The sequence below is a fragment of the Lissotriton helveticus genome, chromosome 12, assembly GCF_964261635.1.
Source record: "Lissotriton helveticus chromosome 12, aLisHel1.1, whole genome shotgun sequence".
NCBI lineage: Eukaryota > Metazoa > Chordata > Amphibia > Caudata > Salamandridae > Lissotriton > Lissotriton helveticus.
Window position 1 is genome coordinate 593,242,510 of NC_136073.1, and position 20,959 is coordinate 593,263,468.

At 45.6% G+C, this 20,959-nt stretch overlaps 1 protein-coding gene across 4 annotated transcripts in view; it reads right to left on the reverse strand.

Annotated features, from left to right (window-relative positions):
- The window catches only part of USP21 (ubiquitin specific peptidase 21), a 480,681-nt gene that overhangs the window by 176,589 nt on the left and 283,133 nt on the right, over positions 1–20,959 (reverse strand). For all 4 annotated transcript variants that reach the window (XM_078669158.1, XM_078669157.1, XM_078669160.1 and 1 more), the window contains one exon: positions 5,384–5,448. In XM_078669158.1, coding sequence (XP_078525284.1) covers positions 5,384–5,448 — 65 coding nt within the window. The remainder of the gene's footprint in view (positions 1–5,383; positions 5,449–20,959) is intronic.

The following is a 20,959-nucleotide window of genomic DNA, read 5'->3' on the forward strand; positions in this document are numbered from 1 at the left end:
GAAGACTCCTTTCACACGACGTGCGGTAGAAAATCTGAGAGCCTGAGCCTCTGAGGATAACATTCTGGTGGATGCTGTCACCTGATTGGCTGCAGTTTGGACTATACAAAATGACAACGATAGTCATGAGTGTGGAAGTTTTTTCTCTTGTAGCTTAGGGCTACTTTACTTCCTGGTTGGTTATTACCAAGGTTTTATGGTATTATGTGTGCATATTATTGCTTTTTTATATACCGTGGGACTCCCACTCCGACGTCGGGGAATGAATCAGGCATGTGAATCTATGAAAGACACCCCAAAATTGAAGAATGTCACTTACATCCTTCATTCAGTCCCATGATGTGAAAAAGACATTACATTATCCAGTGAGCATATAAGCAGGTTGAATTTCTTCTCTCGTGCCCAGTGGCAGAAGCTCCGCCATTAGGTTTTGTACTCTGTTATAAATGTAGATGCTGAAAGGTTAGCTCTTCCAGAAGCACGCTCTCAAGTGGAGTAATTATGAGGAGTAAAGTACTCTTCCTCCCTCCAAGGACAGGTGGTAAATCTTCTTTAGAATTTGATGTGATGTGGTCGTTCTGCAGAAGTTAAAGCAAGTGTGAGTATGTGAGCATGGCTGAAGATACCTAGTTGACTAGGTACCCCGGCACTCCCTGATCTTCTGAAAACCCAACATTTGGAGAGAAAAAACACAGAAATGCTTTTGTTACACCCAGCATCAGGTTGTCCCCAAAAGGTCTGGGGCCACTGTCCATTCAAGATGGGAACTGGCCACACTTTCTGTTCCAATGGGTTGCAGAGGAACCTATGAGCGGGTTTCTCTCAGCCTCAAAGGATGGGATTCCTCAAAAATCACCCACTTCTGAGAAAAGCATATATGGTTGTCTATTCTATGTGCTCTGTTACTGTTCAATCCCACAATGTTGGAGACCACAGGAATATACCAGATGGCAGCCATCCAGCAAAGCTTTGAGGTGTGAATTTCTGAAATGTTCCTGATGTAGATGAGTACTGTGGTGTTATGTGTGTGGACAACACCATCCTGCAGAGGAGTGAAGGTCTCAAACAAATACATTTGCAGTCAGCTACAACAATTGTATGCAAACTGATACATCATACTTATCAGACAAAGCAGTTATGGATAGTTCCCTACAGTGTTCCTCTCACTGTACTCAGAAGGGGAATCCTCCCAAAAGGTGAGAGTATGTCTGAAGGTCAACTGATTGCCACACAACAAGATGGAGTTACAGTGAGTGCTTGAGGAGCTTTGCATAGAATATCACGATTACACAGCATGACTGCAGTCCGAGACTCTTTTGGTAGCACCACATTGTGACTACCTTAAAAAGTGATTCACTGTATAGGAGATCGCAACTCCTTTCCCTATAGGAAGGAAGTCCCTTGCCATGCAGAGTCCAGAATTGCTGCTACAATCCTTCTGAATTAGACCAAGAACAATTTGTGACAGTTCACTGAAATTAGAAGTGTGAATAGTGTCTTAAGCAACAGGGCTACAAAGCGCTGTGAGACTTCATTTGAGACAGCTTTGGAGAAACAGCCATTTAGAAACATAGTAACTGACCTTCTAATGTCATTGAAAGGTTGTCACTGAGGCCAGGATTCTTGCAAAGACCAAATTGACACTAACAATACTGGTTTCCCATGATAAACCAGACACTTTCTGTGTTCCTCCAGGACAGCTATACAGGAGTGGGCATCCTGATTTGGCAGTGCAGTTCTGGATCTCAACAGCGTCCAGAACCGGAGCAACTTGAGCTACTGCAAGCTGTCCAACTGATATAAATCACAGAAATATAAGATGGAGCGATACTCTTTTTTGCCCCTAAGAAGGGAATCATGGAAGCGATATCCTTGCCATATCACTGCCCCATTTCGGGCAAAGGAAAGCCTAGATTGCTCCTAATTGGAGAAACTTATCTATCTGCTGGCTGGAGGTGCATGTGGCAGCTCTCCAGTAATGCCATTTTTAACTACAGAGAGGACCAGTGTCTCTTTAGTTATCTGGTTACAGTTGTTGTAGTGCAAGGAAAGCCTTACCTTCCGCTTAACTGGAAAGAAGTGGGCCTCTTGAGATGGAGTCTATAAGAGCAGTTAGTCACTGGGACATATTTGACTCGCTTCAGGCTTTGGCTTTGAACTTTTCACTGAAGTGACTACCTATATCTAAGAAAGAGGGGACCCCAGCTAAGGTCCTGGGGTGGAAGACTACCGAGCCTGGAAAGACGGTAAGGCCTTCCCTGGCAGGGAAATAGGATTTCTCTATGGTACCCCATCCCTTGTATGGTATTCAACAATTTGGTCCTGATTACACCCATCCTGTACTGATTTAGAACCTCAAACATTGAGAGATTGAAAACAAAACTCCGGCTTTAGGTGTAAGGACTTGAACCAAGACTGCTGACACATGGCTAGTCCCTGGAAATCAGCAGCTTCTAATGAGTAGCCTTTTTGTCCAATCTAAGCATGACAAAAAGGCTTCGCAAACACAACCTAAAGCAAGGAGGTTATGAACACAGTGCCTTGCTGTGACAGCATTAGCATTCTCTTACCTCATTCATAGACTCCAGGATTGATACACTCTCTTCCCAGATGCATTCAGACATTTGTTATTCTTTGCAAGGTAGGAGAGTGTAACTTTACCCTACAATAAAAATGCCATATCCACCACAGACTGATATGTTGGATTTCAGGACACAAAAACGGACCATGTAAGAGACCTGCATCTGCCTTTTCAAGACCCTGAAGTTCTAAAGTGAGACTGGCTAGGTGGGAAAACTACTGAAACACTCAAGGCATAAACGCTTTCATTTATTGGACAAGGCCTCAAAAGAACAGTGCCTCCAAACAATTTGCCAAGACAATTAAACATCACTACATGGTTGCCTGATCCATCGGTTGACGGGCTGGCACTTGAAGTGCCAGCCAGGAAAGGGTACAGGTGGCGAGGGCTGATTCTTCAAAGGTGCCATGGACTTGCCAACTATCCTTGGAAGCTGCACTACAGATAGACAGAGATGCAGCACCTCTGTAGTCCACCACTAAGGGAGGGACATGTTTTGGAGAACCTCTAGGGGTCTGTGCCCTGAGAGGAAAAGGACTCTAGAGGCTGTTCAGAGAAGACTGGTGCCAACTCTTACTCCTCCAGGATGAGGGCTGGAAAGGACGGTGTGAGAGCCACATACTCCTTGGTAGGTGATTCTCTGGTGAGGAGACAACCGACATAACTGGAGCTGTTGGGCATAAAAAGGTGTAACCCTGGCAGATGGTAAGCCTCCACAGTGCTTCTGCTCAGGTTTGATCATCTTCTGTTCGGTAGAGGGCTACATCCTGTGTTTTTTCGTGCACTGATGTATACTAAAAAACTAGATGAATGGTATGCTTAAATTAATCTCAGCCTCTGGCAATTGCTTGAGCCTCATTCCATTCCATTGTTATTTTGCACAACATGACACCTCAGTTTGGATCCAGCCATATGCATAGCAGTCTTGACCCTTCTCCAATGAGAATAGTAGTGCCTGCACTGCTATGCCAGATCCTCCTTGAACTGGACCACAAGCAACACAGGACTGGTTTTGCAGTAGGTAGGGCTCATTAGACAGGTATGACTTGGTTCTACTGACAGTACACACATGACCCACGTCTGAGCATAACCATTCCACTTAGGGCAACACACAAATGCATACAAAAAGGAGATGGATGGAATGCTTGAATTAATCTGGCCTAACGGCTAAGGCGCTCGACCTCGGACCTGGGGAACTTGGTTCGAGTCTCGGTAACGACGCCAAAAACCCCCTGGGATTCTGGGCAAATCACTTAATCTCCCCGTGCCTAAAAAAATGAAAGTTTGTCCGCATGTAACGTAACTGGTGCTATGTAAAGCGCTCTGATAACTGATTCGGTTCGGTTCAAGTTCGCGCTATATAAAACTCTAAAAAAAAAAAATCTCAGCAACTAGGAATTACTGTGGTCACATCCCAGTCCACCGTTATTTTGCACCATGCCACCTCAATTTGGACTCAGCCATATGCAAATTAGTCTTTACCCTGCTCCTTTACATGCCTATGATTTTCAGGCTTTTAAGAATACTTACCCTTCGTTCTTTTATTCTAAGTTACAGAGGTAACTTCCTAATCAAGCACTTCGTTCTGCTTTTGCAGAGTATTCTCCAGAGTCACCATTGGTCTCCTAATTATGTAACTTTCTACCACTTCAATGCGCCCCAAATTACCAACCTTATACCAACATCTGAAGCAGTGGCCTTTCACCTTTTCCTTCAGAATTTAGATTTCCTTTCCACAGGGTAGAGGCTGTAAAATGCCAAGAAACTCCCAGAGGTAGCTGGTCAATGTCAAAACATGCATTTTATTTCCCTTCCTCAAACTTTAGAAATCTATCCCATTTCGTGAATCAACCATTTATGGTACTACTGATGAATTTATTATCGGATTATTCATTACAGCTACTGTAAAATGTGGCTGCTAGTGCTGCCACTAATGTATCCAAAAAAAAATTGTCACCTTTGCCAAGAAAAATACACTGGCTGGCATCTGCGGTAAAGATACAATTTAAAGCTCTAAACCTAGAAGATTAGGCAGTGTACAGGACCTTTTTTCTTGTGGAGGCTGTGGAAAACAGCGCAGGGTGGTGCTGTAGTAAAGCACATTTTTGCTTGAGATCTGAAAAAGTTAACATCTTTATTAAGGCTTTGAATAATATAAGAGTCTAGTGATCTTTAGTAAGGCTTTGTGTACTCTAATGAACTCCACACCCTTGTTGTAGACTGAACACGAATATGCCATGGTAAAAGAAAGAATGGTCTTTAAAAAAGTTTGCAAGTTTATCTAAGAAATACAGGTGTCTCTAAAAATGCACTTGTGTAGGAGACAATCTCAGAAATGCCCTGAAAGCTTCACAGAGCAGAACAAAAGCGCAATATATATATATATATATATATATATATATATATATATATATATATATATATATATATATATATATATATATATATATATATATATATATACACACACTTATTAGATAGTGTCATTTCTCAATGTAGGACACTTTTAGAGGTACCACTACTAACCAACAATACAGGAATAAACTTACAATCGAATAAAAGTAAATTTTTCAGAACCAATTCTTACCTACTATTTTGCAGTCCACCCTCTCCAGGTACCGTGACATACATACATACATACATACATACACACAAACACACGCACACCCACACACACTTACACACTTATTAGATAGTGTAATTTCTCAATTTAGGACACTTTTAGAGGTAGCACTACTAACAAACAATACACGAAGAAACTCACAATTGAATAAAAGTACATTTTTCAGAACCAATTCTCACCTACTATTTTGCTGTCCTCCCTCTCCAGGTACCATTTCCACATCTGATTGGCTCTCTCATCATCACTAATAAAAAAGAAAAACATACAGCATGAACAGAAAAAGTTTAATCATTCTGACAACAGATTTGCTACAGATTCCAGGTAGAGCAGCAAGTTATGCAGTTGTTAAAAGTAGGTTTGGATTTATGGACATGGTCTGTTGCATCCATATCCTAGGTCTTTCTGGACAGCTAAAAACCAGGTGCACAAAAGTGATTACTGGCTAGAAAATTGGTTGAACAAGAGTGATTTTCAAGCATCATGTTTTATGAATGACGTTCAGTATAATCTGCAACATGTGGTCCATATAAACTTGAGGGAAGGAAAGCAGAGCTGCATGTTGGCATGGGTAAATCATGAATCAGAAGGATGACTTTGGGATTTCTTGGAACACTTTCAGGCCCCTACAGTCAATGTGCAATCGTGGAAATTGGTGTGGGGTTCCAAATCTGGCAACTATCTGCAGTTAGGTCTACCAAAGTATAAGTTACTTATCTTCGGTAAAGCCTTATCGAGTAAAGGCTCTAGCCGCAGAATACTTACCTTAGAATATTCCCCAGGCCTCAGACTGCATCCGGAAATGTTTGAGCAATTCCCTTGCACACCGGCAGATCCATTGTTAGGTTTGACGTTGTCTCCGGTGTAAGTGACGTGCAGGATGCCTAATAGGTGTCACTCCGGCATGTTGACCTCAGTTCTTGACCAGAAGCACAGAGCCAAGCTGAGGAGGCATGACTAGTGTGCCAAAAGTGAGGTCCTGAAGGACCTTTTTTACATGGTAAGACAGTTCGCAGAACAAGGAGGATGGGAGGGTCGGTAATGGAAAGTTCTTGTAATTCGCTGTCACAAGGAAAATAGCCTTTATTGTTAGGAGGCAACTGTGCTTTGGCTTAAAAAGCAAACACATGAAAAAAGTTAGAATTCAATTCAAGTCCCATTGGGGTATAATGAAGGGCACAGAGGAAACATATGCTGCAAACGCTTAAGGAATCTAGTCACAACATGTGATTTGAACGGGGAAAGTTAGTCTGGCAAACGCAGAAAGGCTGAAATGGCGGAAAGAGATCCCTTAACGTGACTGAAGCAAAACCTTGCATGACAAGAGAGAATAAACAAGATAACTTCAGACAAGGGCAAAGCGAAGAGGATCAACAGATTTGGTTGCAAACTAAGCCACAAACTGGTCCAGTCTGCAGGTGTCAATTGTTTTAGTGGAGGGGCGCCCGGCTGCCAGAATGACTTTACACACTTCGGAAGGAAGATCGGCACCCTGTATTGTCAGCACTCAGTCTCCACACATGTAGGTGTAGAGTGTGTAGGTTCGGGTACACGATCCTGCCCTGCTGCTGTGAGAGGAGATCCTCCCGAAGAGCCAGCCTGATCGGAGGACAGATGCACATGCACATGCACCTTACATTGGCTCCCGATTGATAAAAGGATTCTTTTTAAAACTCTGACTACGACCTTCAAGGCCTTACATGGTATTGGTCCTAAATATATCTCCAAACGGCTGTCTTGGTATCAGCCCTCTAGATCTCTTAGATCTGCTGCGCTATCCAAAGTGAAGGTTCCCATTATCAAGCGCGCCAGAGCAGGAGGTCGGTCCTTCCGTTATCTAGCTCCTCGTGCTTGGAATGACCTCCCGATTTCTCTAAGACAGGCTTCTAGCCTGCTGTCCTTCCGAAAGGCCCTTAAAACATGGCTTTTCCCTTAGACTGCTGCTGTTTTTTATGTGTGTGTTGCATGTCCCTTCAGTGTTATGTTTCTCCCTCATCTGGTGGGTACCTTCGAAAAAGCGCCGGGATGCTCCAAATGGAGTGGCCGTGCGCTATAGAAGCATAAATATAACATAACATAACAACATAACAGGATACCATACTCTCCTTGCCCAATCCAGAGCTACTAAGATGACTTGGGCCCAGTCATTCTTGATCTTCTGGAGAACTCTGGTCAGGAGTGGTACTGGCGGAAAGGCTTGTAGTTGTACTGAGCTTCGCTTGAGATGAAATGAGTCACTGAAAGAGAGATGCTTGCAGAAGTGCTGACATTATGCGTTCTTGGAGGTGGTGATTACAACGAACCAAGGCTCTCCAAAATCTCAGAAGAGGCCTTGCACCACCTCCGGATGAAGACACTATTCGTGATCCGCAAGGCATCAACGGCTGAGTTTGTCTGCTCTGGCATACAGGGAGCCCTCCAGATGTTGTACCACCCAGAATATGTCCTGAAATTCTAGCTATGACCAGAAATGCAGGGCCTCTTGACAAAGGGTCCATGACCCCACCCTACCCTGCTTGTTGCAATACCACATGGTAGTGGTGTTATCCGTGAACACCTGAACTAGCCGTCCCTTGATGGAAGGAAGAAAGGCTTCCAATGCCAATAGGATCACTTTCAGTTCCAACAGGTTCAAATGGAGATGAGAATCTGCCAGAGACCAGAGTCCCCTGATCTTCACCTCTCCCAGATGGCTGCCCCAACCCAGGATTGACACATCTGTCACCACTGTGTACTGTGGGTGGGGAAGAGAAAGGGGTCTGCTGCTGACCCAAATGTGGTCCGTGAGCCACCACTGCAGGTGGTTTTTTGCAGTTCACTGTGAGGTCTGTACCAGGGCAGAGGGATTTCCTGAGGCTGTGCCTACTGGGTCTACAAGTCCCACTGCAGAGCATGCACATGCCAATTGGCATCTTCTACCAACAGGATGCAAGAGGCAATAAGGCCCAGGAGCCTCAGAGCCAGTCTCACTGAAATCCAGGAGAGAGGACGAAATATCGGAATCATAGCCCGAATATCCTGGACTCGATGTTCTGGAGGGTAAGATCGAAACTGCACTGTATCCAGAACAGCTGAGATAAAGGAGATGGTCTGAGAGGGAGTTGGATGTGACTTGGGCATGTTGATAGTGAACCCCAACGAATGCAGGTGGTCAGCCATAGTTGGTGGTAGGAGAGGACTACCTGGGATGAGCCAGCCTTCAACAGCCAATCATCAAGGTAGTGAGAAGACTGGGACCCCTGACCTCCGCAGTTGTGCTGCAACCACCCCAATCACCCCTACTGTATCCGCAGAATGCAGCTGTTTTGGGGCCAAGGTGAGCCCCAACCATCTGGCAGAGGGTTGACTGTCCTTGGATCTTTCCAAGGCCGAATCCACCTTCTCACAAAAGAGGTGGTCCCATCCCCCGAAAAGCCAGTATTCCTCAACCAGGTGTGATGTTGGAGTGCAACCGTCAAAGCAGTGGCTCTGCCCAGTGAGTTGGATTTATCCAGCCAGCATCTGAGCAGAACTTTGCTGCATCTCTTCCATCAGTAATAGCTTGGGAGAGAATGGTCCAGGCCTCAGCTGGAACCATAAGCAGCACTTGTGCAACCTTATCCCACACAGTATGGAAGAAAGTCTCAATAAGCACAAGGTATTCACAGACTCCAGTGTCAGGCTGGCGGTAGAGAAAATCCTCTTACTGAAGGTATTCAGCCTCTTGGCTACCCTTGCTGGTGGTGTGGTAGGGAACGCACCAGGTATAACTGATGAAATTGATGCCTAGACCACCAGGATCTCAGGAGTGGGGTGCTGGGAGAGGAAGTTTTGGTCACCCGGAGCGGGGCAATGTCACAGAGCAATGGTCCTCTGCACAGGACTGCCTGTGCAGGCTTGGCCCAGACCATGAGCAGGACACCGGAGAGGACTTCATTAAAAGGTAGTAGAGGTTCTCAAGAAGATATCCCAGGATGAAGCACCTCAGTCAAGACGTTGATCTAGACATCTACTGTGGGCAGCGTTAGGTCCAGGACCTCAGCCGCCCTTCGGACTACCATCCCAAAAGAAGCACCTTCCTCCGTAGCCACTGTCGGACAAGAGAGGAGCCCAGTGTCTGCTGAGGTGTACAGAGCACTGGCATCAGCCAGGTCTTCGTACCAATTGTCATCGACCATGGACTCTGGTAGGGGGTCAAAGTAGCCATAGGGCTCCTCCGATCCCCTACATTCATGTACCTCAGCAGGTACGTCAGGGAAACAGGGCTCCATCTCCAATTCAGGCCGTGTGGGCCTGGTCAGCATAAGACCCGATGTTGTGCAGCACCTGTCCAGCTCCGTATCTGAGTCTGGAACCACAATGGGTCCGGTGGTGCTGAAAAGGGTGCCAAAGCAGTGGTCCCCAGAGGAGCTTGCAAAGCCACGGTCTGGGCCAATCCGGATCCACAAACCATTCCTGAAGGGTTGACTGATACAGAGAGCGCACCCACAGGCGGAGACTCAGTCAAAGAACCTCCAAAACCCATGAGGCCCAAGGGTGCTTCAGAGAGGTTTGGCTGGCCAAAAATGAGACTCATGTCCTCATAAAACTCACAGAGTTGGGCGGGGTCGCTCCGGTTCTGGGAAGTGCAGACGGATCGGTGTCTGGCGCTGCCTGCACGGGAACAACCTGGGACTATGGCCCGGATTTGGGGCATTGTTCTCTCCTGTCATCCAAAGAATGAGAGTGATGCAGAGAAGTCTAAGAGCAAGTTGACGTCTTGGACTTCTTCCTTTGAGACTTTCCTGAAGAAGTCCAGGACTGTGATGAGGACTGACTCCGGGAGCCGTCTCGAGACCTGCCATACGTACAGCTCCTAGACCAGCACAGAGACGTATGGCGTAAAGCCAGGTGCTTCATGGCCTGCTCACGATGGCCTTGGGGTTCATGTTCCTGCACTCCGCACATGACCCAGAGTCATGGTCTCTCTCTAGGCACCACAAACACACCAAGTGGTGGTCTGTCACTGAAATCTGTCGATGACAGGCTCAACAAGGCTTGAACCCTGGGTTTCTTCAGGGACATCCTCGAAAAAAGTGTGAGAAGGCGGCACACTAGACAATGACAAAATGTCTAAAAAAAAGTGACAGGTGAGCTCTTCCAGATCGACGCTGATGAGGCAGAAAAAAAGGAACTGAGGTCAGCATGCTATGGTGCCACCTAAATAGGCACCACACGCATCACTTCTGGAGCGGACGATGCCAACAACGCCAAGCATAGCTAAATGCTGCCATTTTTCGGCACCCAAGGGAATTTCTAAAAAATTTCCAGACCCAATCTGACATCTGGGGAATATTGTAAAATAAGAAATCTGCGGCTAGATGTCACTATTAGATTAGACTTGTCCACATCTATGTTAGGATCTTTGTTAGGAATTATAAAAAGCTAGCCTTTAATTGATCTATTTAATTGACCTATTATGACTATAACAATTCTCCACAGCAATAGCACTCTGTAGTTCAGCTTCATCTTTTCACACGTACTTCAGGTTTATTGATTAAACATGGTCATCTTTTTTTAATAGGATAACAGATAAGCATCTTGTAAGAACGTTCATTTCTTGTCTCAGCTGATAAATTATAAAAGCATACTTATTCAGCCGGCATATTTCAAAAGGTAAAACTGTACAGCCCCTGGGGCTTCCAAAAGGGAATATTTCCTTAGACAGGAAGTAGGCTTTGGGGCAAGCAGAGAAGCACACGCCTTCAAGGCTTTTAGCATCCATGTACCACACAGATACACAATCAGTTGCTTCCATTGCAGTGAAAGGCGATGGTGCACTCAGGGAACCCAGAAAGAAGAGTCTGGCAAGTGCCCCCAAGAGGCATGCACATCAGCATAACCAATGCCGACCAGTTTGTCCTGGCAACCCCAAGTTGATGGCTTCCAAGACAAGGGTCACAGAGCTCTGGGATTAGAACACATCGCTGGTCGACCTACACAAGCAGGTACCCACTGAGCACCCAGAGAGGTTGATGTCAAAGGGACACTCCTATAAGTGACTGGCTGCATGTGTGTTTTGAAGCTGTTGCTTTCATTTTTTGGAGCTATTTTGCAACTCTTGGAGGACTTGAATGGGTGTGTTTGGGTTTTGGGGGTTTGAGTGGTGCTTGTGTGTTGAGGCTGTGGTGTCTCTATGAGGCTCTCTGATGCCTTCTGACAGCTTCGGGAGGGAAGGGGGGCAGTTCTGTGGCCACCTACTGTGTCCAGGCAATGAGTGGACTGGGATTGATAGCCGTTGAGGCCTTCGCCTCCGGGTGACATTGCAATGTAAAATCAGTTAATTAAAAGTGCAGCAGGCAAGTACACTGTGCAACTGGAAGAAGAAAGACTACAATCATGTTTCCTTTTAGAGACATTGTTGCCTTCCCAAAGTAGGAGCCAATATCTACCCATGATCCCAAGTATAATGGATCAGGGAAGAGAGGCTTTTAAATAACTTGCAAAATGCAAGTCAGTAGCACAAAGGCCAGAGAAGAAATGTAAACACTCCTCAAAAGACCCACCACATATTCAAGAAAATGTACCGGCAGACACTATTATTGCTGCCACAGACAGAAAGAGAGCAAACGTTCCAACAGCATCCAGACCAACTCCGGATAAAGAAAGTATACTGTTACTATGTGTCTTTGTTTACTCCAAAAGTAACTCATTGTATTGCTGCTGTGCCAGCTCTGTGCGTCCACTTCTCCCCAAATATGCAGCACCCTCCATTTAACTATCTCTGAACTATTTGTCCACATTCCTACCATATATTGTATTTTTTTTTTATAAAGTGTCACTGTGTATTTTTATTTACTGCACATGTATCTCGTTATTGCTGCTGTGATATCTCTGTAAAGCGCTCAGATACCTTCGGGTCTAGTCCACGCTATATAAAACTCGATAAAATAAAAAAATAAAAATATTGTTGCGAGTATCAAGTTTCCAACATGGGTTGTGAATAAAGGTTAGCTAACAATTGATCAAACGGTTTGCTGAGTCTTCTATTTAAAGACATAACAGAAGGTCTATGATCAACGTTGGTGGCTACTAAATAATTAATGATCCGATCTGAAAAGGCAAGTGTGTCCTGGAGCTCTGGCTGTATTGTTCCCATGCCAATTTTTGAACGGACAAGCACTTCATACTTACTAAAAATTAAATTGAAGAGCCGAAGGCTGCCCGAGAATCACCCATTTGAGCACTTGAGTTCCACAGAGGAGGAGGCTGGGAGACCGATGTTCTCAAGTATGTCTCTTTACATCTGCACCACTGTTCAACCCAACCAACAGAATGATCAATTTACACCTAGACACTACATATGACTGATATGCCCAGAAGTATGAACACCTTTTCTCATAAACACAGAATGGTTAAAACTGTTTGATCCATCTGGCCCGTAGTTGTTTCAGGCTTACTGCTGAAATGTATTTATTCACTTTAGCATTGACATGTATCGACTGACATGATTAATATAAAAACGATCAAGACTTCTGAAACGCAATTGTCATTTCTTTAACGTGTTCTTTTACATTAATCCATAAGATATGTCAAAGAAATTTAAAACATGCTGGCAAAGCTGTTTGCAGTTTTTCGATCACTTCTTATGTGGTTTTAAAGTTCTTTGACTATACACGCCAACCCATTTTACAATTATTTGACTCTTTGGTTGAATGTTAACCACAGTTGTTTAGGAATGTTCTTGTTTTGCTGTAAATTGAGGTGTAGCGCAGGCTCCAGCAGCCCACGCATCGCAAAGGGCCGCCACACTCAGCCTAAAGTCTATAGGCATTTGTGAGTATGGGAGTCTCAGAAGTCTCTCACCATATTCTGCAGGCAGGCCGGCCACTATCTTTTACGTTATGGATATGATCAATGCATTATTAAATGACTAGATTTCTGAAATACAGCATAACAAACTGACGTGCTTTAAACTTCTGATTGTTGCATCTCTTGTGTTTCTCTAAAATGGTCCTACCCTACCATCCTTTGCATGTCTCCTCTCTCTGATCCACAACCTTCTCCAAATCACCGCACACAACTCTCTTCAAAGATCGCAACCTCTCCACCCTTTGAAAGTCAAACCACTAACCCTGGTCTCGAAGCAGAGTACTGCCTGGCGTAAAGCGCTTCAACGCCTCGTCAGGGGTAGTAAGCGCTATACAAATGCAATCACAATACAATCTTATTTTGTGATTAACGGTTTGATCTTATGACGGTTTTCAATTATGTTAACATTTATTTATTAAGTTTGACTAAGCCAAGAAGGAAAAGGAGCCCAACTGTTTTAACCCAGAAATAGTAAAATGTTCCACTTTCACCGGGCTGCAATGATGGCATCATACAAACTTTTTATCACCAACACCTAACAACCCAAAGCAGAACAACCCCACACTTCAGTACCATAAGCTCACAAATGCTCACCATCTCAATGCACGAAGTGACTGTCTGTGCCGGTTCTTGAAACGATCAAGCTAGTAAGATTAGGCAATCCCAAATGCTAATGAAACAAAATAAAGGGGTGGAAGATTCCACCTGCTCAAACCTGCCATATTCTACTCCTCCAAGCACTATCAAAACTTAAAAGAATCCAAAAAGTACTCTAGTCTAATGGATTGCAAAAAGGAGTGCAATTGATCCAGCCAGCAATTTAGTAATGAGCACAATATGTGCAAACCACTAAAGGCAAGATTTTGTTTTGGTACTTTAGCTAGATAAAGGCCCACGCCTCAAGCCTTGGATCCGAATATGGTAAGGTGTGACTGGAAGGGCCCTCATGGCTGTGGCGAAAAAAATGATGGCTAGTCTGTGATTTGCACCATTATGCTCCTCTAAAAATCAACATTTCTCATAGATGAAAACCTACAGCACTGTGTTTTTTCAGAGGCACTTAAGGTGGGAAAATCTCTATGCAAAAGGCTAGAACGGAGATGGAGAATGGCTTATGATAAAGAGGCTAAAGCTACCTACCAGGCCACACTGAGACGCTATCATACCACCATGGTAAAGCTAAAAAATCCTTCCTTGCTTCCTCCATTTCTTAGGCAGTTAATAAGCCGTGTGAGCAGTTTAAAATGGGGAATTCATTCCTCTCTCCCAACGAAAAGGAAAATGTTCTCTCTCCCTCATTGGACTTATGTCAAGATCTTTCCGATAAATCCAACACATTTATGAGCAATTTACTGGACAGGTCCCTCCTGGTCGTGGGGCTTCAGTTCTTACTCAGTCAGGTCCTCCTCTCACCAGGTTTGACCCAATCTCCCTAGAACACTCAGCTTGCAACTTGCAATTTGTAAATCTGGTTTCCTTCTGGACTTGCCTTCATGCCATTCTTAAACTTGCCACATCTGTGGGTAATCCCGTTCTCAGCAATTCGATGAATAATTCTCTTGAATTGGCATTGATTCCTGAATGTTAGAGTCAAGCACTATTGCTCCCTCTGCTAAAAAAAAGTCTGCCGACCCAAAAATCCTTAGCAACTTTAGACCGATTCTCTTCCCCCCAGAGTTGCTAAACTTTTGGAGAAAAGGGTCAACAGGCAGATATCACACATCCAAGAGTCTAACTGCCTTCTGCACGACTCCCAATCGGGCTTTTGTGTAGGTTGCAGTACTGAGTCTGCCCTACTCAGGTATCAGAATTCAGTAAGGAAAATCTTGACCGGAGCTCCCCAGTTATGGTCATGCTTTTGGATCTGTCCTCATCATTTGATACTGTTTCCCATGCTACCCTGTTAGATAGACTCGAGAGGATTGGAATCAGACCATGCTTGAATCCTTCTTGAAAGATTGCTTTCAAGCGGTCTTCCTACCACCTTTCACTTCCTCATCCAAGGCACTTGTGTGGCGGGCCTCAGGGTTCTGCGCTCAGCCCCCCCTTTTAATACCTACCTTGAGCCATTGGCTAAACTTGTTGAGACCTTGGGGGTGCGGGTCGTCTCCTATGTGGATAACACCAGACTTCTCCTGGCTTTTCATGATAATGCACCAGCAACCCCGGGTTCTTTCAAGCTCTGCTTGAAGGCAGTGATGGAATGGATTAAGGAAAACTGCCTTAAGCTCATTTCATAAAAAAATGAGTTCCTGTTCCTTGGCACCAAGTCCTCCCTAGAGTCTAGTAAATGGTGAACGTCTGAATTGGGTGCCCCTGGCACTGGTGGCGGGGCACATAGGGGTAAAATGTGGCTCCAACCTCACTTTTGAGCCAAGAATGAACCACTTGCTTTGATACCCTTAGGTCTCTAAGAAGGATGCTTAGCATTATTTTTGAGACTTTTTGGAAAACGATTGTCCATGCCTTGGTCACACCTAAATTTGATCACAGTCTATAGTTGGGTCTGCCGGCTTTCCGAACTCAACAGCTCCAAACAATTCGGAATTCTGCTGCACGCCTAATCTTGAAGAACCCCCTGTGTTCTCCGGTGTCTCATCATCTTCGTCATCTTCACTGACTTCCTGTCATCAACAGGATCCAATTCAAGACACTCACCTTTGCCTTTAGGGCCTTTACTCATAAAGCTCCTCTCTATCTTAGGAGAAGATTTAAACCCTACTTCCAATATAGATCTCTCAGATCTAATAATCGCAAGCTGTTCCAAGTTCCCCACATTCACAAAGTTAGAAGAGGCGGGATATCTTTTGCTTACCTTGCCTCCAATCTGAGGAATGTGGTGTATTGTGTTTTCAGACTTGCTTTTTGACTCTTGTCTGGTGGGCATCTAGGCCCGTGCTTTTTTAGGTTTTCTGTCTCTAGTGCTTTCCGCTAGCATTGGGATGCCTCTTGGGAGCCTGCTGAGCTCTTTACAAGTGTCATGAATTGAATATTTCCATATTTAAATATATACTGATGCACCCTCAATGGTTTCTGCTAACTGACAATCAATCAATCAATCAAGAAATTTGTATAGCGCGCTACTCAACCGGAGGGTCTCAAGGCGCTAGGGGGAGGGGGGTCCGCTACTGCTCGAACAGCCAGGTCTTGAGTTGCTTCCTGAAGAAGAGGTGGTCTTGGGTCAGACGGGGGTGGATGGGGAGGGAGTTCCAAGTCTTGGCCGCCAGGTAGGAGAAGGATCTTCCTCCCATTGTGGCTCTTCGAATGCGTGGAACGGCGGCGAGGGCGTGGCTGGTCGATCGCAGCTGTCGGGTGGGAGTGTAGAAGGTCAGGCGGTTGTTGAGGTACCTGGGGCCCAGGTTGTGGAGGGCCTTGTGTGCATGGGTGAGGAGTCGGAACGTGATTCTCTTGTTGACGGGGAGCCAGTGCAGGTCTCTCAGGTGTCCGGAGATGTGGCTGTGACGGGGGATGTCTAGGATGAATCGTGCGGAGGCATTAATGTTTCCAGCTTCTGCATGCATGGTTTCCTGCTACCGTCATAGCAGGTCAGTTTCATTCATATTTTGATTTAATTATTTTATTTGGTCCTGAAACTTCCCCATATCATAAGGGCAGGATTCCTATACATAGGGATGCGAAGAACACCTTCTTGATTGGGGAAACGTCAAAGGTTTTACCAACTAGCCCTTCAAACCTGTTTGTTTTCTGAAATATTGCATTAGTCAGGAGCACAATAAAAGCTGTTACAGAAGATGTTTACAGCACCTATGCGTCCAGCTGTTTCAGTTATACATTACAGTGGAAACTGCTTACTATACAGTATTGCTTGGCGTTACAAATGTAAAAAAATTATATCATCTCCAGGTAAGAATGTGTGGGTGTTAACCTTTGGCCCAACAATGGCATGCATTGACTAATCAGCTGTTAGAGCCTGTTTGTACCAATTAAATTGCTTATGTCTTTTTACGAACAAGAATTTGAGCTTGCAATGTACTGGAATTTAAGGATGGTTTCACAGGTTCTCCCTACATAATATTTAGGAAAAACTGTATATTTTAAAGTTTGCGGTTTCAGGTGGTCTGGCAACATGGTCCAGTTGGGAGACTTTCTCCCCTAAATCCTACATAATCCTAACAAAAAGGTTGCTGTTCCTGGTGCCAGTTTATGAACAATTGTAGCAAATTTGGAAGGTGAACTGGCTTCTACCTAGCTAGGCCTGCGATTTCCCATCAGCTTAGACGGTGCAGAGCGGAGTGGGTCTACCAGTGGCATGGGTCGGGACTCTGGAGTATCCCGAACCCTGCCTGGACCAGTGAGACCCAAAGAGACCCTTTTGTGGGAGCATGGTCCCTCAACCCCCCACTCCGGGAACAGAGGTGAGGACTGAATGTCCTGTGGAAAGCTGCCATCAGGCCGTTGCTCCGGCACCCACTCTTTGCTAGAATTCATTGGCTGCAGAGGAGAGTGCAAGCGGCGCTGCAGGTGGATGACGAGCGAAGGTTGCTGGCCCCGCGCTCCCGATGCCCCTTCACTTGGTGATCTTTGGTGTTTGGAGGCTGCATTTGCGCAGGGTCTGACCCTTACTGGAAGCTCCCCTCAGAGGAGATGTCGCCTGCTGCCAGTGGTTCCCCTGGCCCTGACGGCATTGCCGGAGTGCCTTGCGGTCTCTGGGCAGCTGCGATGAACTGTGGGGGTTCGAGTGCCGGCATTGTAGCCCGCTGGATGCAGGGGGTGACCTGGCTGGCTTCCTCTCCCGCAGTGTGATCCCTGCCTCGTGGCGCCTCTACTTGGAGTCCTGGTGGCCCCCTGCCCTCTCTGCTATCACTGCAGGTGGGCAATGCGACCATTCCTCGGATCCTGTAGAAGTAGATGATGCTGCAGTGAGTATCAGAAACTCTCATTTTTAGTTCAGCCATCGGCCAGCTGGTGGGGGAGCGCCCACCACACCTGTGACCATAGACTATGGGCGCCCCCTACCTGTGGGAATTGTGATTGCTGCTGGGAACTTTGAAGTGGGGCTAATTGCCTACTGCCAGGTGCACAGGGGGCTGCTGTGCAGAATAACAGTTCCTACCTGACATGGTTGGAATGCCTGGCTCCCGTGCTCCTTGTGGGTCGATGTCGTCTGGGACCCTCTTTTGCACCTTGGCGGCGTGGGTGTAGAGAATAAATCTTACATGGACTCTGTGATGCTGCAAGATACTGTTGAGCACTGTGTTCAGTAGTATGGTGGAGGACACGGAAAATCAGACATAGGATCTTGAAGGTCTCTGACTGGCATTTCTTCCGACTCTCCTTCACATCCAGCCACCAACTCGCTGTGGTCACGGTCACGGCTTCATTGGTGTGCTCTACGGGGCACAACAAAGCAGCCTTTATGTGCCTGTATAGTGGGTGGGTAAAACACCAACAAGACAAACATTATGGGTAAAGACAAGGCTGCAGGTTTACACGCGAAGAATGCTATTACACAGTACATCACTCTACGACAACATACATTCGGATACTCCAGAAAAGGGGGACTCTGAGGAGAGAACCTCAGAGCCCTCCAGGGCAGACTTCCTGGCGGCTATCCGCAGATCCAGAACGGCCTTGGAACATCAGATTGAAACCACCTCCATAGATGTTATTTACTGAGAGATGATTTAAGTAACGTCTCCGATAAGATAACCAAAGTGGAAACTCACATAGAGGCTCTGCGGGGGAGGTCATAACCATGACCTCTCAGGTGGCCAAACTAACTACTACAGTTCTAGATTGGGGCAGAAGAGCAGAAGATGCGGAGGGCTGTTCCCGCCGCACAACATTCTTGTGATGGAGTTTCCAGAGAAAGGGGGGAGCTCGTCTACAGAGCATTTCTTGGAGGACTGGATCAGATTGTCCCCAAAACCGCGAGTCCTTTACGAAATCTTTGTAATCGAGCGGGCCACAGTGTCTTGGTTCTGCCGCCGTGTCCCGGTGCCCCTCCTAGTGCCATCATAGCTAAGATGCTCATTAAAACCTACTCCTGAAACCTCGTAGATTCCGGAAAGAGAAAACATACAAGCGCTCCTTCTCTGGAATGGCATCCAGGATTTGGAACGCGCTCCCGCCTGAAACTAGGCTGATCTCCTCCACTGCACTCTTCAAGAAAGAGGTGAAAAACATCCTTCTGGCCAAGATCTCCTGAACATGATTGGTGCAGGATCAGAGACTCTGCATTGCTTTGTATCACTGCTCACCTTGTCCTCTGGCACTATACTTCTAACCTGATGTTGTCACTACCAATATATGTTACACGTTGATTCACTCTCCAGATGCCCCCACTCAGTGTTCTCGCTACACTAAGGCTTTGGTATAAGCTATCCACACACCCAAGGTACACATGAACACCCCTGTAGTGGGATCAATGACTTGTGCCGTCTAATATTACTTGTTTACCTGATTGTATTGTGATATGTTTCATGTATGTTACTATTACCCCACCATGTTAGTGACTACTATATTGCTCCCATTGTCTCTGTTCACTCCTACTGCCCCTACCCTGTCTTTGTGAAGCGCTCTGATATCCGTAAGGATCTTGTTTGCGCTATATAAAACTCTGAATACATACCAAGATAGGATTGCATCTTGAGAGCTGTTCAAAAACTAGAAGTCCCTCGATTCGAGAACTGTAACATAGCTGTCTTTCCGGATTACACAGAACTGGTTCAGGTGCAAGTCTATCATAGCCGCCAAACAGAAATTGAGAATGCTAGGATTGATATATACGTATTGTATCCAGCCAAGTTCAAAGTCTTGCACAAAGATAAAGCCCACTTTTTTGATAGACCTGAAGATGTTTGGAGCAGGATTGAGATTAGAGACAGAGCTACTACCTTGCTTGGTAGCCCCAACCGTCGCCAGAAATGGGAGACATGCCTTCGTGCCACCCCGGCGAGGACAGGCACCGACACAGGCAATCCCAACTTGTCTCCCTTGAATACCGGTAGAATACATATAGGACAATGGAGCAATGCATTTGACTTGCCCGGTGTCCTTTGAGGTGGGCGAAGTGTCACCTGAGAGACTGTCACTGGTGGACGGCGCATTGAGGGTCTGAAGCCCAGCATCTGAGATGGTTACGGGTACATCTATTGGGGAGGGTGGAAATGTACAGGTCTAAAAGAATCAGTATACTCCTCTTTTTGAAGTCTCTTATTGATTGTGCAGTTGGAGAATTACTCAAATTTGCTTTGGTGTTTCATGTATATGTTTGCTATTGCTAAATGTTTCGAACTGTTGATTCTCTGTTCAACTACTGAGGTCACTAGATGCACATGCAACTAGGAGTATCTTGAAACTTTGATGCAACATTGAGATACACATTGGTTATAAATCACTGTGATGATAGAGGGAGCTCCTGGCCAGGAGAGTGGCTGTTTTTTTGCTCTACTTAGTTGGTCCCTGTTGGATAAATTGTGGTGCCATATTAGTCCTGACATGGCTGTGAGTGGGCTCCTTTAGTATTATGTTGCCACTATGGTTGTCCATGGGTATGTGGCGAGTGGGCGGTTCATTTTGTATGTTATCCCTGAGAAGGGTACACAGGTTTATAGAAGAGTGTTTGAGCCATCTTCACATAGAGCATTACAGCATCAGGGACGTCAGAACACACAATACCATGACTGTCAATACTACTATCAACGTGGCACCTGTACCAAACGCTATTGAGCGATGTCCTTACTTAAATAACATGGGGTTAATAGAGTGTGTCTCCAGGAGATCCATTTAAATGAACCTGAAGCCAAGGACCTTTAAAAAAAAATGGAGGGGTTAGACGTAGTACGCTGCCTACTCGTCGTTCTCTAGGGGGTGCTAGTGTGGATAGCCCCTGGGGTGCTGTTCGCATTGAAATATATGGGGGCTGATGTAGAAGGCCGATATATACAATGGTTCCAGGTACTTTA